Genomic DNA, 27,560 nt, shown 5'->3' on the forward strand with positions numbered 1-27,560 from the left:
GGTTAATAGGCAAGATAGGAGCTCATGGAGTTGGGGGTAATATATTAGCATGGATAGACGATTGGTGGCCGAACAAGAGGCAGAGAGTGGGCATAAACGAGGCATTTTCAAATTGGCAGGCTATGACTCATGGAGTGCCATAAGGATCAGTGCTGGGGCCTCAGCTATTTACAATCCGTATTAATGACTTAGGTGAAGAGACAAGACACTAATGTATCTAAGTTTGCTGATGATACAAAGCTTGTCGGAAAGGTAAGCTGTGGGGTGGGGTGGACACAAAGAGGCTGCAAAAGAGATAGAGATATATTAATTGAGTGGGCAACAAGATGGCAAATGAAGTATAATGTGGGAAAGTGTGAATTTTTTCACTCTGGTAATAAGAATAGAGAAACAGAATATTTTTTAAAGGGTGTGAAACTTGTAAATGTTGTTGTTCAATGAGACTTGGGAGTGCTTATGCAAGGAATACAGAAAGCTAACATGCAAGTACAACAAGCAATTAGCAAGGCAAATGGCACGTTGGCCTTTATTGAAAGAGGATTGGGGTACAAGAATAAAGAAGTCTTTACAGGATTTTGGTGAGACCACATCTGGAATAACATACAGTTTTGGTCTAAATATTTAAGGAAGGATATACTTACATTGGAGGTGGCACAGCAAAGGTTCATTAAATTGAGCCCTGCGATTAGGGGATAAAAGCAAAATACTACAGATGCTAGAAAATGGAAATAAAAACAGAAAATGCTGGAAAAAGCTCAGCAAGTCTGACAGCATCTGTGGATAGAAACAGAGTTAACGTGCAGTAGTGGGCGGGAAAAGGACATTTTACCTGCCGTCCACAATGGTGGCTTTTCGCGCTGTTCACAGGGAGCTCTGCCAAGTGACCGACGCCCTAAGCCAGCCTGTCCTAGAAGGCCTGTCACAGTGCTTAGACACCCTCCATCAACGCAGAGGTAAATGCCTCGGTGAGACCTAGATCAGGTCCACAAACTGGTGGTGACCGCACGGACACGTTTCCACAGCAGGAGGAGGCAGGTTCAGCCTAGCTCCCTGGCACTCGGAGGACTGCTGGGGAAGAGGCATCTGTGGGGTCCAAGTCAGATGACAAGCCTCTGGATTCGGCCTTCAATCTCACCATGGAGAGTCAACTGAAGGCATGGGAACATCACGCAGAGCTGTTGGAAGCCCTCAACAGAGTGAAACGCGAGTCGGAGGAGTGCAGCCACCTGCTCTCTGATGAATTGGTGCCCACATGTGCACATATGGAGGTCACCATGGGAAGGATGGCAGATACCATGGAGACCCTGGTCCAGCAGAACGCAGAGATGCACGCAGACCTGCACTCCTCCTCCACAGTAGCCATGGGTGAGTTCCTGTAGTGGCAACCCGAGAGGGAAACTGGACACCTCAATGTACCTCCAGGTTCTCCTTCCCCTCAGCAGTCAGGCCGGGGCCCTTGAGGACGCGAAGGGAGGAGGAGCGGCAGCTGGGCACCCCTGGCTCATCCACTCTGGAATCTCAGAGACTGTCCTCTTCCTCCAAGTACCCTTTGCCAGTGACCCCCTCAACCTCGTCCTTTGTCATCACAGAGGGAGCAGCTGGCCCACAGGAGGACAGCCATAGCAAGCTGGGGCCCTCAAGGCCTTGGCTCTCCAGAGGACAGTGCCGAAGTCATCAGAGGCAACAGGGCCAACCATTGCACTGGCTGTCTCCACCCCTTCTGCAGATGTCACCTAGAAGAGGTGGTCTAGAAAAGGAAGAAATTCTGATCACAAGCAGTTGCACGGGTGAACACATTTTGTCACTTTATAATCTAAAAATATATTCACTTTCACTGAATAATGTGTAATGTTGTCTTTCAGCTTCATTTAAAGACTTTGCGTGTCTTTCCCCTGCATCCCCCCCCACTGCCCGCCACTCGCAGTTCAGCTGCACCCAGCCAGACCCCGAGTGATTCTGGTGGGACAAGTGTGTGTGTGGCAGAGACTTTCGGAGTCTCGTACAAGCACTTTCCACACACGCGGAGCCTTCCTCCATCACAATCATTTCACTGTCCCAAGCATTTTCAATGCTGCCTGCTGGGGTTCTCTTTCCATTGTCCATCTGAGCTGACCTGCATCTCCACCCACCCACTGACCACACTCCCATACAGCACTTGTACCCATCCAGCATGAGGCTGCGCTCACTTTCGATTTAAAAAACATGGCCATAGCCAGGTTTCTTGTAAGCTCCCCATTCTTTCCCCTTCCCCGGTCACCCATGTCTTTTCCCCCATCACTGTTGACCACCCTGGCATAACCTTCACTGCCCCCCTCCCCCCGCCCCCCCCCCCAACCACTGTCACCTACCAACCAGGTCCCTTTTCTATCCAGGATGCCCAGGTGAATGTGCACGTTCCCTACCATCCTGGGAATCCCACTCCCATCCACATTGGCCTCCCTGACCTCCTCCTTCCCCCGCAGAGTCCGTGTTTGCCTCCGAGTGCTCACCAACCACTCTCACCACCACTTCTACCGCTACCATCGCACCCTCACCCTCTGACCCTACTGCCTCACTCTGCCCCTCTCATACTCACCATTTCCTCCTACCACGCCCACCCTCAGTTCACTCCCCAGGAGGTCATCATTGATTCCACGGACCCCTCCCTTGCACATTCACATGGACACCCGCTCCTTACTCCCTCCTCCAACCTTACTCCTCCCACCCTCTCCGACATCCTCCCCCCCAAACTCCTTCCCCCTGAACTCGTTCTCCCACCCTGAACTCCCCCCTCCCCTCTGAACTCCCTAACTGCCTCCTCTCCTCTGAACTCCATCCCCCCCTCCGAACTCCTTCCCCACCCCTCCAAACTCCTTCCCCACCCCTCCGAACTCCTTCCCCCCCCACCCTGAACACCTTTCCCCCAACCCTGAATGCCTTCCCCCCCATCCTGAACTCCTTCCCCCCCCACCCTGAACTCCTTCCGCCCCCCACAATCCTGAACTCCTTCCCCACCCCCCCCACCCTGAGCTCCTTTCCCCCCCACCCTGAGCTCCTTTCCCCCCCACCCTGAGCTCCTTTCCCCCCCACCCTGAGCTCCTTTCCCCCCCCCCACCCTGAACTCCTTCCCCCCACCTCTGTACTCCTTCCCCCCTCAACTCTGAACTCCCTTCCCCACATACCTCCCTGAACTCTTTCCCCCTTGGTACACCTTCCTCTCCCAGTCAAACCTACACCTTCCTCCCCCACACCCACCCACCCCTGCTCCCGGTACACCTTCCTCTCCCACTCACAGCTGGACTTTCCACTCCATCACCCTCTCACCGATCATCTATAGCAGCCTATGGCCAAGACCGTGATGTTTCAAAGCAGACCTGAGACAACAACGGGGGCCTCCCACTTTCCATGAGCTGCTTCGCGGTGGAGCCATGTCCATGAGAATCCGCCCAGCATGTGATGCACATGATCCTCCAGGATCTGGTAGCTGTAGGGCTCCAGCATCTGCTGCTCCTCGGGTGTCCATAATCTGAGCAAGGCCCTAATGATAAGCCCCGACTTCTGCACATCACACTTGTCCAGACGTGTTCTGGGTCAACGTGTTTTCCCCCTGGCGTAACAGAAGATATGATGTGGGGTAACGATTCTGGTCGGGCCTTACTTGCATCCCATTAGCTGGATGCAAAGTGGGTTCTCGCCGGCCTCCAGTGGGATTGGCGTTCCGCCATGTGGACAACATCAGACGATTTCTCTTGGCGTGAAACCGATTTTTGGCCTTGTCGCCATACTGTTTGCCCCCCCGCCCACCATGACGCCCAACACCAACGGGCCGAAAAATTCCAGCCATTGTTTCCGATGGTTGGGGAATCTAAAACAGGGGCACAGTTTCAGGATAAGGGGATATTTAGAACTGAAATAAAGAAAAATTACTTCACTCAAAGGGTTTTGAATCTTTGGAATTTTCTACGCCAGTAGGTTGTGGATGCTGCATTGCCGAATACCGTTAAGGCTGGGATAGACAGATTTTTGGTGTCTCAGGGAATTAAGGGATCTCGGGAGTGGGTTGAAATCCAAGATCCGCTATGATCGTATTGAATGGTGGAGCAGGCTCGAGGAGCCATGTGGTCTGCTCCTGCTGCTATTTCTTGTGTTCTTGTATTTCTGTACAGGTAACTTTCAATGGCTTTTCAAAGCGCTGGCTATTAGTAGTACCATATTACTTCAGCATGCTTGAACTTGATTGCAGTTTTTTTTATATGTGACATTTGTTCATGTAACTAGCAGTTTTAATTTGGCTTAGTGGCACTGCTGATCAATGAAGAGCTGCCGGCCTCTCATTGACTGACTGGCAGTTCTCAACAAAGCGGGACTTCAGCCGCTATGGTCCTTGATCCTGAGTACGGCCCGCTGCTATCCAGTTAAGTGCCTGAGCCCCACTTAATGTGGTGGGTCTGTCCTAAAAGAGGTGACACAAGGATCTCCACGGTTCTCCAGTCTGCGGACGGGACCCCCATTGCCGCCATTAAATACCACCTATTAAATATGAAAGTCAAGTTGGGAACTCTTTTCTCCTGAATTGAAAAGGCCATTTTCCATCTGATGGGCTCAATATTATTTGTGGAATAAACGCTCTCTCCTTGAAATCTGGCTGTTATAATTTCAGAATCTATCATCGAAGAGAATGGCTTCTTAACTACCAATCTTATTCCGTGACAACGTCCTTGTTTAGGATTCAAATTTCCTAGCCACATTATAACTTTTTCTTTATTCTTTCACAGGATGTGGGTGTTGCTGGCTGGGCCAGCATTTATTGCCCATCCCTAGTTGCCCTTGAGAAGATGGTGGTGAGCTGCCTTCTTGAATAGCTGCAGTCCATGTGGTGTAGGTACACCCACAGTGCTGTTAGGGAGTTCCAGGATTTTGACCCAGCGACAGCAAAGGAACAACAATATAGTACCAAGTCAGGATGGTGTGTGGCTTGGAGGGGAACTTGCATGTAGTGGTGTTTCCATGTATCTGCTGCCCTTGTTTTTCTAAGTGCTAGAGGTCGCGGGTTTGGAAGGTGCTGTCGAAGGAGCCTTGGTGAGTTGCTGTAGTGCAACTAGTAGATGGCACGCACTGCTGCCACTGTGCGTCGGTGGTGAAGGAAATGAATATTTAAGATGTTGGTTGGGGTGTCAGTCTAGCAGGCTGCTTTGTCTGGGATGGTGTCATGCTTCTTGAGTGTTGTTAGAGCTGCATTCATCCAGACAAGTAGAGAGTGTCCTATCACACTTCTGACCTGTGCTTTGTAGATGCTTTGGGGACAGGCTTTAGGGAGTCAGGAGGTGAGATACTGATCATAGAATCCCAGTCTCTGACTTGCTCTTGTAGCCACAGTATTTATATGGCCGATCCAATTCAGTTTCTAGTCAATGCTAACCCCTAGGATGTTGATAGTGGGGGATTCAGCGATGGCATTGCCATTGAATGTCAAAGGAGATGGTTAGGTTCTCTTGTTGAGATGGTCATTGCCTGGCACTTGTGCTTGTTACTTGTCTCTTATCAGCCCAAGCCTGAATATTGCCCAGGTCTTGATACACATGGACACGGACTGCTTCAGTATCGGAGGAATGGCGAATGGTGCTGAACATGGTGCAGTCATCATTCTGTACCCTTGCCACCCTTAGTGCTTCTTCCAATTGGTGTTCAACATAGAGAAGTACTGATTCACCAACTGAGGGAGGGCTCCTTCCTTGAGTCTAAGTTTGTGTGATGGCATGCCCATAGGAGTTAAAATGTATAGAACCTCTAGGTATAGACTGTTATCATCATCTTTGTGTATAAAATCAACACTGATGTATTCTTTTAATTCACCTGACAGCTTTTCTAAAACTTTTTCATTCAAACTTAGTGAATCTTCATTTTTATCACAAAGAATAGCTTTCAAATAAGTTGGATCAAATAATTGTCCCCACCATTTGCCACTGACCCAATTCCATCATCTAATCCATCCTTCCCACACCATCTCATCCAGCACTTGGCAACCTGATCCCTCCCATCAATCTCATCCCACCCCTCATGGAAACAATCTCTCCAGCCAGGGTAACTTTGGTGGGCTCCCCTTACCTTCCGTTTTTTGTTCTTCACCAACCACACCCCTACAACCACACCACCGTCAACCATTGGTAGCTGGAAGTGCGTCACACACTCCAGTACTCTGTGTGCCCCATCTGCGTCCATGTCTGCCACACAATACCCACCAGATAAATCCAACAGATGTGTCCCTTAAACTGTCCAATCAAAAATATCTGGACAAACAAAACTCAACTATTATTATAAATTGAGGACATTTGTAAAGAGGCACTGATATAATAGGTCATTGTGTACACCATCTGCAACTCCTAAGCAGGAGGGATTGTGGGATGAAGGAGAAGTGGGCTATGAGTAGGAGAATTAGGTATAACGATAACGTTGAATTCTATCACTTATGGCCTCAGCAATACTGATGAGCACCATCCCTTCCATGGGCATAAGGGCATGCAGCCACATCTGTCCTCCACCAATTAGTTCCTGCAGTCTCCATCTATGAATCTTATCCTCCAAGAGAGGAAAGAGTGTGTCAGTGAGTGTGGTGCAATGTGGTTGGGTGATGTGGCTGTCATTATAGCTGGCACTGTGTGCAAGCTGTGATATGTGAGTGAGGCAGATGGTGTATTTGGTGGGATCTGGCATTTAATGGTGCTTTCACTGACCTCAACCACTTGTGTGAGGTCATTGAGTGTTTTGCAGCACTGCTCAGGTCCTTTGGGGTTAGATTGCTGACGTTGTTCACCGTGGCTACCCCGTCTCAGTGCCTCCTGGGAGTTTGTCTGGTGGGTTTCCCGGCTCCTGTGGATATCTTTTCTCTCTGCTCCTATCCAACCAAAGGCCTCCAATGTTGTCAGAAAATCTTGAAACCTGCTGTATCCAATGTGATGCCATTATTACACCTTTTTCCATGTCAAAATGAGTTCCACAACAAGTTCCACAACCTGCTTCAGATACAGTATACCTCCCCTTTAATAGGTGAAGTTTGGCTTTAAGTAATGGAGCTAGGTTTAAATGGTGAAAGTATCTCACAATTTTGGGCACCCTGCTGAGGAATGTAGCTACTTAAAAGCACGGTTAGTGCTGGCTGCACACTGCAATCGTGTTAATTAGCAGGCAGCATGAAGTTGACAAACCTATTAGATTTTTGAGAATATAATTAAAGGGTAGATAAAGGGAAGTCAGTGAATGTAGTATGCCTCCATTTTCAAAAGGCATTTGCTAAGTTACTTGTTACACAAGATAAGAGGTCATGGGGTTAGGGCTTAATATACTAGCATGGATAGGTGATCAATTAAAGGCCAAAATCAGAGACTAGGAATAAAGGGGTAATTTTGCAGGTTGGCAGGCTGTTACTAGTGGGGTGCCACAAGGATCAGTGCTAGTACTTCAGCTGTTTACAATCTGTGTTAATGAATTAGATGAAAGGACGAGTGCAAAGTATCCAAGTTTGCTGATGATACAAAGCTAGGTGGGAAAGTAAGCTCTGAGGAGGATGTAAGGGAGGACGAATTCTGATCCATAGCATCATTGGAGGCGGTGTTACAGAAGGCGGTGTTACAATGACCGTCCTGGGGTTGTGTGCTTCACCACCGGCTGCTTTCGTCACAAGACACACAGCATCTTGAGAAAGGCTCACTGAACCGGTGTTACCATGATGTCACACAGCTCTACCAGCTGATATGATGCCCATTTTCCAAATTTGGACCATGTAGGTTTGTTCAATGGATTCACAGATCACTTACCACAGATTAAGAGTTCAGTTGCAAGAAGGCACAGGGCTTGTATTATTTAAAGACCAGGAACTCAACTTCTAGGTAAGGTAATTTTGAAAATGGCTGCTATTACGAAGTGTTTGAAAGTACTCTGGAGTGTTTCTGGAGGTGATATGGTGAGTTTCTGCATTTCTCAGGGAGTGTTTCTGCATCCTCACAAGGAAGGCAGAAGATTTGGTGACCTGCCCACGCAAAGGCTGCAACAGCTATGGAGGGATGCAGTGTCAGTGCCTCTTGGTCTGCAACACACAAACGAAATGGAACAGTCTGCAGGGAGTGAAAGCTCAATGCCATGCCCTCTGCCAACTTGGAGCTGGGCCCCTCCATCTTTCTTGACAGTGACTCTATGCTGTCTGGCAGGCAATCCAGTGCACCCAGCATCTCTATGTGCATGCCCATTTGCATTCTGTATGTTGCCCATCGAGGTCCCCGGAGTCCACTGCAGCAGCATTTGTCTGTGATCTCACCCTATAGTGACTTAGCAAACAAACCATCTATTACCCCTGGTCTGCCTGCAGCCCATTTGTGCCTGGTGACTCATTACATGTTGATCCCATCTAGTGCCAGACCAGGTGATGGGGCTTTTCATCAGTACTGTACTGTTGCATTCTTTTCTCACGGGGCTGCTGTGGTTGGGCTTGGGTCTCTGAAAGCAGAAAAATCAGAAGGGGAAGTTGTGTGAGGGAAACAGGTGGGGTGGAAAGCAAGAAGTCCATGGTGATGCCGTTTGCAGCTTGTTTATCATAGCAGGAAGGGAGTTGAGAAGGGGCATAAGGCAGGAATATATTGTCACCCTGAAAGTTCTCACTGATCCTGGATGCCATTGTCTCTGTCGCAACTGACCCCATGATACTGAGACCCATTTACTCTGCAGAGCATAAGAGATGAAGGCAACTATTTTCTCCATCTGGCCCTGCTCTGCTCCTTTCTACTGTGTGCCACCATGCCCTGTAAGAGAGAGGGAAGAATGTAAGCAATTTTGTTGCAATGTGTTTGGGTCATGTGCCTGCCATAGTTGAATAGCTGGAGATATGTGCAGGCAGCGAGAGATGTGTGTGATGCTAGCAACATTTGTATGTTTATGTGGGTGAGGTGGAGTATCCTAATGGTAGGCATGAGTCCTGGTGCTGGGTGAGTGATGAGGATGTGGTGCTATGAGCAGAATGAGAGGATGGTAGTGTGGTGGGTAGGGAATATCGTGCAGATGCATTCATTGACCTTGACCACCCATGTGAGGTCATTAGACTTCTCGTGGCACTGCTGTTAGGTCTTCGGGGTCCAGACACTAGGAATTGACCTCCCTGGCTACCTGCTTCCAGTCATTTCAGAGTGCGTTACTTGGGTCCCCTCCACTCCCCCAACCACTGTCCTGTCCGCCTCCACCACTAATTCCTCCAGTGCCGCATCCGTGACCCTGGTGCTCCCTCTTTGCTCTCATGTTCGATTTTCTTTGTTTGAAATGGCAGCAACAATATTCCGCAGCAACCTCCTATAATTCTGTGCAGCTTCCCGCTAAAAAGAACTTTAGGAATAGAAGGCTGGCTGCAACACGTGCTGAGTGCAGAGGTAGCTAGCAGCATGGCAGATGCTCAGCTGTATGTTACAATCATGGGAATGAGGTGGCAGCACCAAATTTGCATGTTACCTACCTCCACCATAACCAGCACATTCAAGTCATAAATCATGATCTCCGCACTTGAATAACAGTGCAAACCAAGTTTTAGTTCAAAGAGGATGAGTTGGAAGTCTTGCTGCAATTGTACAAGACACCTGTACACAATTTTAGTTTCTCTACCTAAGGGAGATTCTGGAGGATGCCTTAGAGGATGTGAGGGTTTTCCTCTGAGGAGAGATTGAGTAGACTAGGCCTATAGTCCCTGGAATTTAGAAGCATGAGAGGTAATCTCATTGAAACATAGGATTCAAAGAAGACTTGATAAGGTACTTGCTGATGGATTGTTTTCCCTGCAAGACATTCTAGAACTAGGGATGCAGTCTAAGGGTCAGGGGTCATGTATTTAAACCTGAGATGAGGAGAAATTATGGCACACGCAGGTTGTGAATCTTTGGAATTCTATATCCCAGATGATTGTGGATGCTGAATTATTAAGTATATTCAATGCTGAGATTGATAAATTTTCAGACTCAAAGATGAGATGATAAAGGGATAGTGAAGAAAGGCAGAGTTGAGGTCAAAGATTAGCGATAATCTTATTAAATGATGGGTCAGGCTCGATGAGCCACTCAGCCTACTCCTGAGGCCGGATTTTCGTGAAGGAGACTGGCATTGGGAGTTGGGAAAGTTCCCGACTCTGCCAGCTCACCTCCATTAAGGAGGCCCCCGCATGCCATATTTTCGTTCGTGAAGTCAGGATGGAGACGGGTCCACCTCCCAAGGCAGGTCCAATGTGGCAACAGAGGTGGACAGATGGTGAGGCCAGCACGTTGGAACACTGATCCCCATTTACTGGGACATCACCCCACTAATAACGAAGACTAACAGCCCCTCAAACCCTCAAACTTCAACCCTGCCCATCACCCCTCCATCCACCCCACATATCCCTTGATACCTCCATGCCCCCTCGTATCTCCTATACCCATTCATATTTCCCAGGCCCCTTCAATGTACCCCCACAAGCTTTGTCCATACCCAATCCCCCAGTATCTATTATGTATAGAACCAGTGAGCCACTGACAAAAACTCTTCAAAGAAACAGGAGGTTATTAAAAGTTAATAGAGATGTCAATCTAACAAAGCTGACAAGACTTTGAAATGATCCTCAAACTGACACAATAAGCAGAGGCTTCGAAAAGATCCTTTGAAAAAAGGCTTAGCTTACAACCTCTTAAAAGTGTCAGTCAACCAAAGCCATCTATAATATCAATGTCAGAAGATTTTATCCACTTCAGACCTCTTAATCTTGTGTAAATAAACACACATGTAGTGAAAAAACCTCTTTTAAGAAACAGCAGATTATTACAAGGTAATAGAAATGTCAGCCAAAGTTTTGCTTATCCTCTGTAGTTGTATAAACATTGCTTGCTGAGATCTAAGTAGATTAGCCATTCTTGGAAATCATCCAGGAAGGCATTCATCATGAGGCCATCTGTTCGGCCTGCTTTGCTGATACAGTTGCCAGATGGCTTCATTATGAATGCCTGGCTGAGCCCCTAGAATAGTTCATCTACTTAAACCTCAGCAAGCAATGTTTATACAGCTGCAGAGGGAAGAGAAAAACTTTGTTAGATTGACATCTCTATTAACTTGTAACAACCTTCTGTTTCTTTGAAGATTTTTATCACTGTCTGTTTATTTTCACAACATTAAGAGGTGTGAAATGGTGAAAAGCTTCTGACATTGAAACAATGAATGGCTTTGAGTGACAGCTTTTTGAGAAGGTACGAGAACCAGTGTATTTCAGTGGGAATGCTGAATGTTTGTTTTATTTTGGTTGATCGCTCAATACTGGGGCTTCCCCATGTGCTTCAGGACTCCTCTGAGAGGCCGTTACACACATCAACTTGCAAAAGGGGCCCGGCCCCACCGAAATTGTCGGGGGGATGGGTGCATTGGTTTGTTTGAACTGCCCACTCCCATAATGGAGCTAGCAAGGGTGGGAGTGTTGCATGCGGGCTCGCTACCCACGCTCTTATCCTCTGCTGGCTAAAATTGCCACAAACGGGAATGGGGATGGAAATCCCAGAATTGGTTCCATCTGCCGTGTGAGTCCACTCAACCTGGCGAAAATCTGGGCTCTGCTCTTATTTCTTCTGTTTTCATACTTGCTTCAGAAGCAGCAGGCATGGCTTAATCCTGCATTGTAATCCACACATTTATTTTCAGGGGCTATTGAATTTCAGTGCCCATCCCCTCCCCCCCCTACTCCCGCCCTGATTTCTACAATGTACAGGCACTTGAAGGCCTGTCTGTCAGATAAAGATGAATGCCTAATCAATATCTGCAATCTTCATTATCTGTAGACACAGAAGCATGTGTCCATAACGATCACAAGAAGGTGATTGACACTTGGCAATTTGCTGCAATTTTAACTCGGTAGACATTACCCACGTTACATTCTCACCTGGTTCAGAGCACATTTACTTGATTTTTCTGATTGGAAGCAAGTGAGTTTCTTCCTGTAGTCCATCTTGATGGGACTGCAGGAAATGTTCTTGTGGTCCATAACTATTAACAATCTTTCAATCAAGATACTAATGATCAAATGCGTTGTCCGCTTCAAAAGGTACAGCAATACAAACCGGACACTTGGTATTGAAGCAAACATCCTGACATTTTACATAGTTGTAATCTCAAGTTTGAGTGTGGTGATAAATCTATTTAAAACTAAATGTAACCAGAAGAAACCATGGACAAAAATTAATGTTTTATCACAGACAATACATTTAATTGTTTTACTGACTGTATATCTCTATCTTTTTTCCAGTTGGACATCCTCCCCTGAATCAGAACCTAAGCACAAAAGGTAACCCCTCACTTACACTACAATACCAATGCTGTTTCTGAAATATTATTGAGTTTAATTGATTTTTGATTTTTTGATTAATTTCCAAGAATCTCTTTACAAGATTAAACCCCAACTATTTGCCTGTAAATTTATTGAGAAATATAAATTATATTTATGTAAACGACAAACCATTTATACCTACCATTATAATGAACAACAGCCTACATTGTACAATGGTTCAGTATTTGCCCTTATTGTCCGCCCAGATGAGAATATACGATTGCAAGTCAGTCTGATGATAGCAGCATAAAATGAAACGGTTGCTTGAGTGTCAGTTCATAGCAGTACCTGGCAATATAGTTGATCTCCATGAGCTGAGATTGAGTGAATTACTTGAGCTTTGTTTCTACTTTGTAACCTGAATTTAAAAAAATATATAGCTTGGTGTATCATTAACCGCTGTCTATAGGGTGTTTATAAACTTCGTGTGCAATTTTAAACTTGAATAATTTTGGATGTGTGCACAGAAATTTTTTCATCCAATTTTTAATTGAGTTCCTATGTGGTGCATTTTTGGTATAATGAGCAGTGAACTTCTCACAGCTGTCATGAACTGCTAGCCATAACACACAGTTAACATTTTCTCAATTCTCACCACTCTTAATCAGGGAAGCCATAACAACATCATTAATTATGAAAAAAAAACTTTGAGTTATGCTTTCATATGCCATTTACAGTGTGCTTCTATCACATTTACATTCAACGTTGTTTATCTTTAAAGTTGCACAAGGACTTTATGAATACCGTGCACTTATTTTCTGCTCTGTCTTTACTTCCAGCTCAATTGCAGCTCTTTTTGCTTGTTGAGAAAAATAAATATTTTAAATTATTTATCATTAGTTTGGTCTCCTGTTTCTACCCCTTTTCTTTCTCTCATATTTGCTGAGAAGAAAGAGAACATTTTAAGATTTTCCTTCAGGGTTACCATTCTTAAGTCATTAATATAAAGTCTTCTGAACCAATTCACATCTATTACAGCAATGATAACTTCAATTTTGAAACATATTTCACTGTGCTTCACTGAAGCCTACTTAAAAATATGGATGCCAATCCAAATATGGCAATATTAGGAGGGTTGATCAAAACTTTGGTCAAAGTTTGGGTTCTTAGGAGAGTCTTAAAGCAGTAGGAAGCTGTGTAGCATTTTAGGAACTGCAGAAAAGGCCAAATACATGGTTGGAACTGATGGGGCAAATGGGCGGAATGCACAAAAGACTAGAGTCAGAGAACAATGTATTTTGGAGAGGATTGTAGAGCAGAAGAAGTGATATGAAGGTGTGAAGCTATGAAAGGATCTAGACACAAGGGTTAAAATTTTAAATTGGAGACATGGAGGGACTTGGAACCGATGTAGTTCAGCAAGGACAGGGTTGAAAGGTCTTGATTGGGATCTAGTGTGGGATAGGACACGTGCTGCTGAGTTTTGGACAAGCTGATGTTTACTAATTATGGAGGATGAGGAGCAGTAATTAAAAGCATCTACCTATTCATAGTGCAAATTAAAAAGTGCAAAGAACACCTTAGAACCATGTCCCATTCATCCCTTAAAGTCCCTCCGAATGATACATTTATATTGACCTGACCACAAGGCCTTTGTTATTAAACCAAACTCTTCAGCCACCTAACCTTTATGATCAGGAATGCTGGGCTATCTGAATAGTCTAGAAGTGATAAATGCGTAAATGAGGGTTTCAGCAGAAGCGAGGCAGAGGTGGAAGTAGGCAGTCTTTGTTATGGAGAATATTTGGGATTGAAAGTTCCATTGGTTTGGAATAGAATGCCAAAATTGGAAACGGTCAGGTTCATTGATCGGGTAGGAGGATGGAACTGGTGAGGGTACAGAGTTTGCGGCGGAGACCGAAGACATTATTTCACTTACAGAAACAGTGGCGCATCTATCACTGGATATTGCACAAGTAGTCTGACACCACAGAGGCAGTGGAGGGATCGATAAGAGTTCATGGATGAGTAGAGCTGGGTTTTGACAGGAGGATGAGGTGTGCTCCTCCAGGTCATTCAAGGAAACTTTTGCACTTCCCCTGTCCAGACCCTCTCCCCAAACTGTGATCGTCTTCTGATGCATTCCCTTACAACTTATCTTATTACTGGGAACCATTCCTTTTGGATTCCCAGTGGCGACCATCTACCACTCAAAATCTCACTCCAGCCTACCACACAGATTCCTTCCAGGTATGCACAGGAGTCAGTCCTTCCATATTAAAATGAGACATGCGAACTAAAATCTCTCCATACCTCCCACTGCGCCAACATGTGAACTGCTGCTTGCTATGATCCCTTCACCTACCTCCCATTTAAAATTGGTCCAACTGAAACCGAATATAGTTTAAAACAAAACAATATTATTCAAGCAATTATGAAATAATAGAATGATTTGTTCATTGTTAACTTATATTTATGTGCTCTTATTCTGGGACTCACCCATATGTTAAAAGAGTTTCTTCTTGTCAAACTCCTTCTTGATTTTAAGGAATTAAAACAGAAAATGCTGGAAATACCCTGCAGGTCAGGCCGCAACTGTGGAGAGAACATAACATAAGAAATAGGAGCAGGAGTAGGCCACACGGCCCATTGAGCCTGCTCTGCCATTCAGTACAATCATGGCTGATATTAGGCTTCAACTTAATTTTCCCATCCACTCCCCATACACTTTAATTTCCTGAAAGACCAAAAATTTGTTTATCACAGTCTTAAATGCATTCAACGATGGAGTATCCACAACCCTCTAGGTTAGAGAACAGTTCTGATGAAGGGCCACAGCCCTGAAATTTTAACTCTATTATCCTCTCTATAGATACAGATTGTTCTGATAAGCAGTCCATGTCCAAATGCACAAGACCTGGACAATATCCAGGCTTGGGCTGACAAGGGGCAAGTAACATTTATGCCACACAAGGGCCAGGCAATGACCATCTCCTACAAGAGAGAATCTAACCATCGCCACTTGACATTACTACCGCTGAATCCTCCACTATCAACGTACTGGGGGTTACTATTGACCAGAAAGTGAACTGGACTGGTCATATAAATACTGTGGCTACAAGAGCAGATCAGAGGCTAGAAATCCTGCGTGAGCAACTCACCTCCTGACTCTCCAAAGCTTGTCCACCATCTACAAGGAACAAGTCAGGAGTGTAATGGAATACCCTCCACTTGCCTGGATGAGTGCAGCTCCAACAACACTCAAGAAGCTTGACACCATCCAGGACAAATCAGCCAGCTTGATTGGCACCCCTTCCGCAAACATTCGCTCCCTCTAACACTGACGCACAGTGGCAGCAGTGTGTACCATCTACAAGATGCACTGCAGGAACTCACCAAGCCTTCTTGGACAGCACCTTCCAAACCCATGACCATGATCATCGAGAAGAACCAGGGCAGCAGACACATGGGAACACCATTACCTGGAAGTTCCCCTGCAAGCCACTCACCACCGTGACTTGGAAATATATCGTCATTCCTTCACTGTCACTGGGTCAAAATCCCGGAAATCTCTCCCTAACAGCACTGTGGGTGTACCTACACCACGTGGACTGCAGCGGTTGAAGAAGGCAGCTCACAACCACCTTCTTGAGGGCAACTAGGCATGGGCAATAAATGCTAGCCTAGCCAGCGACGCCCACATCCCTTGAATGAACAAAAAGAAGTATTTACAGCATTTTCTATTTTTTTCCTATTTCCAGAAACTGCATTATTTTGCTTTTGTCATAATCTTGAGGATCTGTCTAAGGTCATCATCTTCGGTTTTCCAGAGACGCATCCCAATTTACTGAATTCTCTGCATCCTCTCAATTCTGGTAGATCTTTCATGGACTTCCTACAGCGAATATTCTTTTTGTATTTCAGAGATTAGAACTGCACAAAATACCCCAGTTATGGCCCAACAAAGTTCTATATAATTCAACATTACTATTATGTTCTGCTATTATGTTCCATTCCTTGAGCATTGCACCCCAATACATTGTTAAGGTTATAAAGAGTGCAAACAACTTGTGATGCTACTTATAAGCTTTCAAGCACCTGATATTTGTTAATTTGTTGAGCCATTTGGTCCCATGATTTTAAACCTGTTGAGAATGTGTTCAATTCCAGCTAAGGAAAAAGTTTAAAAGGTCCTCTCGTTCTTGGTTAACAGGAAAAGTTAAATCAATGTTTTATTTCTGTTGACCTACATCCTGATAGATAGGAGACCCTAACATGAGACTAATTCTAATTTAAGGTTCAATTTTAGCAGTTCCACTCCTCAGAAGCCTGTCGCGTTGTGCATATTTTAAATCTGCTGGGGATAAGTTGGAAAACCTCCAAAAATGGGTATGGGGATCCAACTGTGGCTAACTAGGGAAGTTAAGGATATTATTAGATTAAAAGAAGAATAATGTTGGAAAGAATAGTATTAAGTCTAAGGACTGGGAGTGTTTCAGAAACTAGCAAAGGGCCACCAAAAAGTTGATAAAAAGGGAAAAAAATAGAATATGAGTGCAAACTAGCCAGGAATATAAAAACAGATTGTAAGAGCTTTAACAAGTATATAAAAAGGAGAGTAACTAAAGAAAACTTTAGTTACCTTAGAGGCAGAGACAGGAAAAATTATCATGGAGAATCAGGAAACAGCAGAGACATTGAACAAATATTTAATGTCTGTCTTCCCAGTAGAAGATGCAAGTTGCATACTAGAAATAGGGGATAACTAAGAGACTAATAAGAGTGAGGAACTTAAGATAATTAATATCAGCAGAAAAAATTTATTGGAGAAATTTAAGGGATTAAAAGCTGACAAATTTCTGGGAAGTGATTGCCTACATCCCAGGGTTCTAAAAGGTATCTGCAGAGATAGTGGATACAGTAGCTAAAATTTTCCAACATTCCCCACATCCTAGAATGGGTTAGAAATTAACATATGTAAGTCTGCTATTTAAGAAAGGAGGGAGAGAGAAAAAGGGAAATTACAAGTCAGTTAGCCTGTCATCAATCATAAAATTTGCTGGAACCTATTATTAAAGAAGCCTTAACAATGCACTTAGAAAATTATAGTATGATCAGACAAAGTCAATGTGACTATACAAAAGAGAAACCCTGTTTGACAAATTTATTAGTGTTTTTTGAGGATATAACTAGGGTAGATAAAGGAAAATTGGTTGATGTGGCATACTGGATTTCTAAATGGCATTTGATGAGGCTCTATACAAAAGGTTAATACACAAGCTAAGAGCTCATGGAGTTTGGGGTAATATATTAGCATGGATGAAGGATTGGTTAATGAACAGGAAGAACAGAGAGCAGGGATAAATGGGGCATTTTCATATTGGCAGGCTGTAACTAGGGGAGTGGCACAAATATCAGTGCTGGGACCTCACCTATTTACAATCTATATGAATGACTTAGATGAAGAGACAGGAAGTAATGTATCGAGAGTTTGCTGATCATACAAAGCTAGTGGGAATATAAACTGTGAGGAGGACACAAAGAGGCTGCAAAGAGACGTAGACAGGATAAGTAAGTTAGCTACAAGGTGGCAGATGGAGTATAATGTGGGAAAATGTGAGCTTATTCACTTTGGTCGTAAGAATAGAAAAGCAGAAAATTCATTAAGAGGCGTGAAACTTATAAATGTTGATGTTCAGAAAGACTTGGGTGTGCTCGTACAAGGGACACAGAAAGTCAGCACTAAAATGAAAGCAAAATGCGGCAGATGCTGGAGATGTGAAATAAAAACAAAGTGCTGGAAAAACTCAGCAGGTCTGGTAGCATCTCTAGAGAGAGAACTAGAGTGAACGTTTCAAGTCAAATGTGACTCTTCAGAACTGAAAAATGGTAGGAATATGATGGGTTTTATGCTGTTGAAACCCCTTTCCTTCAACAACATAAAACCCATTACGCTCCTACCTTTCTTCAGTTCTGAAGAAGAGTTATATTGGACTCAAAAGCATTAGCTGTACATTAAATCTTTGGAATTATCTACCCCAGAGGATTGTGGCTGCTCCATCCATTGTTGAATATATTCAAGACTGAGATAGACTGATTTTGATCTTTCAGGGCATAAAGGCATATGGGGAATGGGCAGTGAAGTAAAGTTGAGGTAGAAGATCAAGCATGATCATACTGAAAGGCAGACCAGGCTTGAGGGGCCAAATGGTCTTCTCCTGATCCTATTTATGTTCTTAACCAGTGCCCATTTTTTGCAATACAGCAGAATCATATAAAGTTTACAGCACGGAAAGAGGCTACTTGGCCCATCGTGTCTGCACCAGCCGATAAACAAGCCACCCTGCCTAATCCCACTTTCCAGCATTTAGTCTGTAGCCCTGCAGGTTATGGCACTTCGGGTACATATCCAGACACCTTTTAATGACCTGAGGGTTTCTGTCTCTACTACCCTTTCAGGTAGTGAGTTCTTGACCCCCCACAATCCTCTGGGTGAAAACATTTTTCCTCATCTCCCCTCTAATCTTTCTATCAATCATTTTAAATCTATGCCTGGCCCACCCCCACCGGGCCCCAGTCACTGGCCGCTCTGCTAAAGTAAATAGGCCCTTTCCATCCACTCTATGCAGGCCACTCAATTTTGTACATCTCAATTAAATCTCCCCTCAACTTCCTCTGTTACAAGGAAAACAACCCCAACCTATCCAATCTTTTCTCATAGCTGTAATTTTCCAGTCCTGGCAACATCCCTGTAAATCTCCTCTGTACCCTCACTGGATGCAATTACATCCTTTATGTAACGAAGTGACCAGAATTGCACACATTACTCAAGTTGTGGCCTAACTCATGTTTTACATAGTTCCAGCATAACCTCTCCACTCATATAGTCTAAACCTCGGCTGATAAGTGAAAGGATTCCATATGCTTTCTTAACCATCTTATTGATCTGCCCTGCTACCTTCAGGGGTCTATGGACATTTACTCCAAGGTCTCTCACTTCCTCTACTCCACGCAGTACCCTCACGTTTATTGTGTAATCCTTTGTCTTGCTTGACCTCCCCAAATGCATCATCTCATACTTCTCTGGGTTGAATTCCTTTTGCCACTTTTCTGGCCACCTGACTAAGCCATTGATATCTTCCTGCAGTCTATAGCAAGCCTCCTCGCTATCTGCCGCGTGGCCAATTTTTGTGTCGTCTGCAAACTTCTTGATCATTTTCCCTGCAGGGGACCTAGTACTGAGCCATGTGGAACCCCACGGGAAATAGCCTTCCCGTCACAGAAACACCCATCAACAATTACCTTTTGCTTCCTGCCACTGAGCCAATTTTGTATCCAGCTTGCTACATTCTGCTGAATCCCATGGGCTTTTATTTTTTTTTAACCAGTCTGCCATGTGGGACCTTGTCTAACCTTGCTAAGATCCATGTAGACCACATCAACTGCACTACCCTCATCAAACCTCTGTTACTTCCTCAAAAAATTCAATCAACTTAGCCAAACACAACCTTCCCTTAACAAATCCATGCTGACTGTCTTTGATTAATCCATGCCTTTCTTGAGTGACAGTTTATACTGTCCCTCAGAATTGATTCCAATAATCACCTGCATCCAGTGAGGATTAGAAAATGATGCTCAGACCCTCTGTAATTTCCTCCCTGTCTTCTTTTAACAGCCTGGAATGAATTTCATCCAGCCCTGGTGATTTATCCACTTTCAGGGATGCTAATCCCCTTAATACTTCCTCTCTCCCTATGTTTATCACGCCCAATACTTCACACTTCTTCTCCTCAACTACAATGGCGGGGGGGTTTCCGGCCTCCGTGGGCGGGACCTGCCGTGGGTGAAGCAGCGCCCCAGCCAGAAGCCCATTGACTTGCAGCGGAAGCAGAAGATCCCGGCAGCAGGTGGGTGTGGAAAATCCCGCCCAATGTCTGCATTGTCCCCCTCTTTTGTGAAGACAGACATAAAGTACAGCATTAATTAAGAACCATGCCCACATCCTCTGCCTCCACACATAGGTTACCTTTTTGGTCTTTTATGGGCCTTGCTCTTTCTGAGCCGCTGTTTCAAATTCATTGGCTGCATGCGTCAACAGGGGCTCAATATTGCAAGTGGTTAGCATTACTTAAAAGCAGCCTGGGCAACAAAAGTTGATGGGAGTTTTTTGAAAAGTGAATCTGTACTGTGATACTGTGAGGAATGGCTGAAAATGTTAGAGAGCAAGCAGCAAGGATTTCTGACGATGCACTGGAGTTCCTGGTGCCAGCCGTGCAGAGAAGTAAGTGGGGACATCCTATATCCTCATGATGCAGATGGCCCTCCGGGTGTATGCTCAAGAGGGAGTGGGAAGAATATCACAGAGCTTATTGCCTGGATTGCAGCTCCAAGAACACGGGCACAGTACAGAAAGAGATTTAAGAATCTCACACATGTTGTCAAGGTGAGTGAGCTCAGTCTTCAAATGGCACATTCTACTAACTGAACCTCGAGCCTCATCCACTGCTTAATTCACTACACCCCCATCACACACCTACCAAGAATCAATCTGTACACAACCCTTCAAGTCATATGCTTTGCATCACCTTGACAAACTTAGCACCTTGCACCCACAGCTCCCACACACACTGGTAGCTATTTAAATATGACAGCCAAATCACCCAAACATATTGTAGGGCTCTCACTGACACACTTTCCTCTTTTTTGCTGGAGAAGGTGGCACATAAGAGGAGACAGCAGGAAAGAAATGAAAGACAAGCATGCCTCTGCATGTTTTAATCCCTACAGAGGAGACAGTGCTGGCCACCGTGGGAAGGGGCATCGTTGAGACTGTAGCCACCGATGGTGGTAGGGTTATCTCCATACCTAATCCGCCTTCTGTCTCCCCCTCAGCCCACAATTTCACAACTGAAGATGGTGTAGGCACTTCTTATTTTCTGCGCTCCCTACACCACAACCCAGCCCTTGTCCCTTTTTCATTTCAGATACCCAAGAACTTGAAACTTCAGTCAGAGGAGGAAGGGGAAGAAGACAGTGAAAATAAAGCAATACTTAACATTCTCACATCTGACATTTGCTGCCCATATTGTGGAAGCTAGAACATAGAAAGATTCATCACGTGGGTGAGACACTGGACACAGCGGCAGAGGAGCAAGGGCTGGGGAAAGGATAGTGCAGATTGCCAGAAGGTTGAGGTCGTACGCTAGTTGTTTTGATTAGGAGTAAACTGTTGACTTTAATAAGCCAGGCTACAGAAGAATGCTGCTGGGTGTACACAATAAAATGCCTGATGCATTGGAAAGTCTGCTAGAAAATCTGGACTCAGTTTCAATCAGCATGGAGGAGTCCAGCACTAACTTGGCAGGGATTTGTGCGGAGCATGTAGTTCATCCCCATTCCAACTTAGAACAGATGGTCACCTCCGTCAGCACACATGTGAAACCCACCATGATGCAGCATCCGATGCCTGATCCCATTACAGCACAAACAGCTTTTATTGCAACACAAATGGCTTCCATCAAAGCTCTAGGTGCTGCAGAGGAAGCTAGGACTTCTGCCTTACAAATTCAGAATTCTACCATCATGACTATGAATAGAATGGAAGTTCCTCTCCAAGCCACTCACCATCCTGACTTGGAAATATATCTCTGTTCTTTCACTGTCGCTAGGTCAAAATCCTGGAACTCCCTCCCTAACAGCACTGTGGGCATACCTACACCACATGGACTGCAGCGGCTCAAGAAGGCAGCCCACTATTAGGATGGGTAATAAATGGCCTAGCCAGCGGCGCCCATGAAAGAATAAAAGAAAATACTTTTGTTCAAAGGGGCTGCCAGGACATCACAGCAATACGTTAATCTGTTGTGCAACAGATAAACCTAATTGCTGAGGTGCAGCCTTGGGAGAGTGGCAGTGACTCCAGAGAACGTGTACCTGCTCTCCTGTCTCAGAATGATAGTATTCCTGCTCCCACCCCTGCCACTCTACAAATGCCTTTGCTGTTACCAGTCAGCCAACCATCCCAGACTGCTGCAGCCCAAGCTAAAATGGTGCTGTATCTAGGCTTGGAGCGGTTCGGGATTATCCTCAAATGCTATCTGTAGCCTTGTCAATTGAAGTTCAGCAGTCTTGCACCAAGCTATTGGGGAAGTACCTTGTAGGAGCACTAGGACAGACAAAGGCACATTGAAAGCAGGCACCAAGGGAATGCACAAGAATGATTATGCAATGCATACAAAATTAAACTAATGAGTAATTTATAAAATTGAATTGGAATGTACTTTTTCTGGTATGTTTTATTTTTGTGTTGCCAAAGAGAGGACAATGAGATGGTCAATGACAGAGGAAGGTAAGGAGTGTGTGACTTCGGTGAACGGGGAGGTGTGGCTGAGATTACTGGTATTGTTCATCAATAGTTTGATCATGTAGGTCCTGGGCAGAAAGTGGCTGTCTATGTTTTGACCGCCCTTCTTATTCCCATTTCTCCATTTCCTGTTGCATTTCCTTCACTTTCTCCTGATCCTTGTGCTCTTGCTCCTCAACTTCATGCCTGATAGGTGTGGCAAGGGCTGTTCCCTCATAACGGCCAGGTTGTGCAGCATGTAGCGTACATCAATAATTCTTGATAGCCGCTCAACTGAGTACTGCAGGTCCCCTTCGGAAATGTCCAGAAAGCAGAAGCATTGCATGAGCACACAGATGGTGTGCTGTTGCTACCCCAAGGAACATGATAGCTTTGATTGTAGGCCTGTTGTGCATGTGTGTGTGGGTTCTGAACCAAAGTTGTGAACCATGTCAATAGTAGGTAACCCTTGCTGTCCAATAACCAGCCTATGACTCCCATGTTGGGCCAAATGAAGGTAGCACAAACTGTCATACAATGATAAAATCGTGACTAATGCTAGGATAATGAGCATTCACCTGCCTTGCTTTAACGTTTCATCCAAAAAGCAGTACCCCTCTCAATACTACAGAGTATACAATACTCAAAACTCAGCCCAGATTTTGTGCTCAAGTCTCTAGATTGCGACTTGAACCCACAAACTTCTGACCGAGAGGAAAGATTGTTACTCACTCAACCATGACTGACACCATGGAGGCATTATGAGGCAAAAAGATTGGTTTTACGGAAAAGGTGTGAAGGGGTTTGAGGACGGAATTTCAGAGTGTGGAGCTTAGATGACTGAAATCATGTGGCTTAATATGGAGCAATTTAGTTTGAAGTACAAACATGACTGCCATTTGCACAAGCAATAATCCCTAGTCTTCTGTTGACTCTAATGCCTACCTAAAATAGGATTCAGAGCTTTGGTTCAACACCTCCGGTAAAGAGAAACATGTCTGACAATGCAGCAATTCATCAGTACTGCACTAAAGTGTGACCCTGAGTAATGTGTTCAAGTTCTGGAGCTGTGCCATGAATCCAGAGCCTCTGTTCACGAGGTGAGAGCCCCTACCAAAATGAGCAAGCTGATACAGGTAAATGACTAAATCTCACTGAATGCATAATACACCGCTGTATTTTTCCTGAGTAATATATCTTGTTAATTAATTACAGTGACTTCTTAGAGCCCTGACTACTGCACCAGTTTTTATCCAGTCCTGTTGACATATTTCCAGATGGTGGGTGGAATTTTCCAGACCCCTTCTCCCCCTCCATTGCGGGTTTAATGGCAGGTGGGGGGGACATTGTGGTGGGAACTGAAAAATTGGTTTGCAGCTGGCGTAAAATGACAGCAGGATCTTGCGCACCCACCCGTCATGGCGGACTGCAATTCCCTTCAAAGGCTGTGTGAAACTGATTTGCCTCCCGCTTATGGGATGCAGATGAAGGTCCGGCTGGAATCGCCTCACCCCCGCCCGATCATCTGTGCCATCACAGCGGTCCAGTACATGTCTGGACTAATGTGGCTTGCACATGTCGGCGATCTGAAGACAAGGCCTCCAGCGACTGGAGCCTGGAACACCACATGGAGCATCAACAATGTGGACCTTCTCTGCATAGCAGCATCCAGGACGTGGTTGTTCTCGGTCCAGCAGCTTCTCCCAGGGCTCAGATCTTCAAGCAGCAGCTTCTTCGAAGAGGTGAATCTTCAGGCTGCAGGAGGTAGTGGTGGGTGGCGATGGTCTGTGCTGTGATAGGGTGGCAATTAGACAGGGAGGAGAGGAATGAAGAGTTGGGGCATCTGTGCAGGTCTAGAGGAGGGCTGGGAGGTTGGGGGTGGTAGGTAGGGGAAAGAGAGACTCTGCGTGGTTAATGGAATGGGCGAGCTAGATTAGAGCGGGAGGGTGGGAAGGGGCATGCTGGAGTGTGGGGGGGCAGGTGTGAAGGGGCATGGGGGGTGTGCAGGTGATGATGGGCATAGGGCGGATGTTGAAATGTGGACAAGCATTGTGGGGGGAAAGATGTTGAGAGGCAGGGATTTGTAGTGTCAGTGGAGGAGTCCTGAGGGACGTACTCAGGGCCCCAGTAAGAGGATGGGATGGTGATGGTTAAAAGGGGCAGTGGGAGCCTGTAGCGTGGGAAGATGAGGGAACGGCGCTGGCAGGTGAAGGGGCACTGAGGGTTGTTGGAAGGGGTGTGGAAGGTGATGCAGATTCTGGGGCTGAGCAAGATGGGGGAGGCATGTCAGTTGTGCAGGGGTGAGCTCTTTGGCAAGGTAGGGGACTTCTAAATTCACCTGCACGTGAAGAAAGGTGATGGGGGAGGGTTGAAGGATGGCAATCAGGAGGTTAAACGTAACACCTGGAGAGGGGATGGGTCAATGATTATGTGGTGGGGGGTGGTGTGAATGATGGTGGGAGGGGTAAAGGTATTAGACTCAACTTCAAATGTTACTTGCACCATGGCTGCTCGCAACTATGCAGGACCTTGTGGTGGAGATCTTGAGATGCTACATGGGAGTTGGGTCAATGGGGTGGGCAGTGATGCAGGTTAGTTCAACTGGACAACTGAAGGGGAACCCCAGCATGAAGTGCTTACAACGCTAGGGCCTTGGGACAGATGAGTGTGTGAAGGGCAAAGGCTCAGTGTGCGCGGGAGACTTCTTGCACATGGCTCACAAGGGCCCTGGCAAAGATCTTTGCCTCCCTGCACATGCCTGATTGATTCCGGGGGACATGGTGTGTCCCTCGGAAGATGGTGGGGGTCAGGCTTGAGGACTATTGCAAATAAACCACATCAGACATGATTAAAGTGCAAGTGAACTATACTTACAAAAGGATGATAAGTGTAACCATTATAGTACGCCCATGCAACCGCTTGTGAAATCAGAACTTCTTAATTTTTCTTACCACTTCTCCTAAGTACTCCCCCGGCATCCACAGCAGGGGTGGAGGCAGTCTGCTGACCAGTTGGCTCTGTTGCCTTGGATGAACTTGGTGGCCGTCCTCTGGAAACCTGAGGCCTAGAGGGCCTCAGCTTAATTTGGCTGTCCTGCTGTGGGGCAGTTGCTCCCTCTGTGTTTACAGAGGACAAGGCTGAAGGGTTCACAGGCCAAGGGAACTCAGAAGGGCTGGACACGCTCAGAGAGTCCTGAGTGGAGGCCCCAAGGGTATCCAACTGCCACTGCTCCATCCTTTGGGTGCCTGAGGGCCCCTGAATGACTCCTTGAGGGGAAGGGGAAGCTGGAGGGAGGTTGAGGTGTCCCATCCTCCTCTCACATAGCCACTTCAAACTCTCACCCATGGCTACAGCAACGGAGTGCAGGCCTGCATGCACCTCCGGCCGAATCTCCTGGACCCATGGAATCTGCCACCATCTCCATGGAGACAGTAAGCACCCCCTCAGCCAGCAGGTGGACAGACTGCTGCACCTCGCGTGTCACTCTGTTAAGCGCATCCAACAACTCTGACTGATGTCCCCCATCTCTTGCTGCCTCTGCAGCGTCTCTTGGAAGGCCGATTCCAGAGGCCCGTCATCGGGTGCGAACCTTGCAGATGCCTCTTCCCCCAGCATCCTCCAAGTGCCGGTGAACTTGGCTGACCCTGCCTCCTCCTGCTGTGACCACCAGAATGTGAGACTCTTCCTAAACTAGATCTAATACCCACCGAGGTATGTGTCTCTGGGTTGATGGAAGGTGTAGGTGACTGCTGTGATGCCTCTACAGGTGCACTTTCTTCCTCCACGATGTCTTTGCTCCTCTCCAGGCTTGTCTGAGCGCTAGACAGGGCTTCATCACTTTTGGGCCTTGTCCTCTTTCTGCTGGCACCTGTAATTGAGAAAGGAGAGCGCAAGTATCTGCATGAGCTGCCTCCAACATGGAGGAATGCTTGACTCTAGGGTTTCTATGACATGTATGGCTCCTTACTGGATGGAGGCTACAAGCCAATCCCTCCTCCTCCGCTTGGATCTGTTCCACTCCACCCATGCCATCTGGGCTGCCCACTGCTTGAAACTGGTCAGTTCTTTTAAGGGTGGCTGGTCCCCTCCCATCTTCTCCCTCTCTCTCTGATTGTGGCTTAACTTCTCCTGCACAAAGGGAGAAGATGGGGTTGAGAGAAATTTAGTTTCATATACCTTTCCCATGCTTCCAGTCTCACAACTAACCCATTGAACTGTGTGCCATCTGATTGATGCTCTGCAGGTTGTCCAGAAGGGTTCTGGGCCAGCACCCTCCAGAGTGGTGAGCTCATGCATATATAAGGATAAGGCTCAGAGAGGCATGTCATTAGCGGTGCTGTACCCTCAATGCCCAAGACACCTTCATCAACTCCCCCGCCCCCAAGAGTATGTGAGCTCTCTGTGTGGAAGGGTAAGGCACAGTGGCCTCTCCACCTGCAGAGCAGATGGGCTGCAGTGGGGCTATGAGGCATCACCTTATCACATTGCCACTGAGGCCTATGCCCCGTGTACCATTCAGTAGGTGAGTGTGAGCAGTTGAGGGTGTACTTCTCCTGGCAGCATGGATATGGTCATGCATCCATTTGCGGCATTGCAGGACTGTCCTCTGCTGGAGACCCCGGGCACTGACTGCCCTGGAGACTTGCTCCCATGCCAGATTCGTCTCCCTGCTTGGCCGCCTCCTCCCATCCTGTGGAAAGAGGGCGTCTCTCCTGGCCTCCACTTGGTCGAGCAGGACGCCAAGGGAGGCATCGCTGAATTTGGGCGCTGGAGCTCCCTGTCCTCTTCAGGCCATCTTCTCCCTCAACATTGCATAGGTTGCTGTCTGGGTGCCTTTTAAGTAGGGTGCCCAGATATGATGGCAGGGCGGGTGCCATCCAGCCTGCCCTGCCATGCGATACGTTGAGAAATCCTTGACTGCATAATTAATGA

The 27,560-nt window shown here is 46.1% G+C and overlaps 1 protein-coding gene across 4 annotated transcripts in view; it reads left to right on the forward strand.

Annotated features, from left to right (window-relative positions):
- rtn1a (reticulon 1a) overlaps positions 1-27,560 on the forward strand; it is a 185,906-nt gene that overhangs the window by 46,900 nt on the left and 111,446 nt on the right. For 2 of the 4 annotated variants that reach the window (XM_078562280.1, XM_078562282.1), the window contains exon 2: positions 12,266-12,304. The exons of the other annotated variants lie outside the window; for them this stretch is intronic. In XM_078562280.1, the coding sequence (XP_078418406.1) occupies positions 12,266-12,304 (39 nt within the window). The remainder of the gene's footprint in view (positions 1-12,265; positions 12,305-27,560) is intronic. 4 annotated transcript variants of the gene reach the window in all.

The sequence above is a fragment of the Cetorhinus maximus genome, chromosome 18 (assembly GCF_964194155.1).
Source record: "Cetorhinus maximus chromosome 18, sCetMax3.hap1.1, whole genome shotgun sequence".
NCBI classification, from domain to species: domain Eukaryota; kingdom Metazoa; phylum Chordata; class Chondrichthyes; order Lamniformes; family Cetorhinidae; genus Cetorhinus; species Cetorhinus maximus.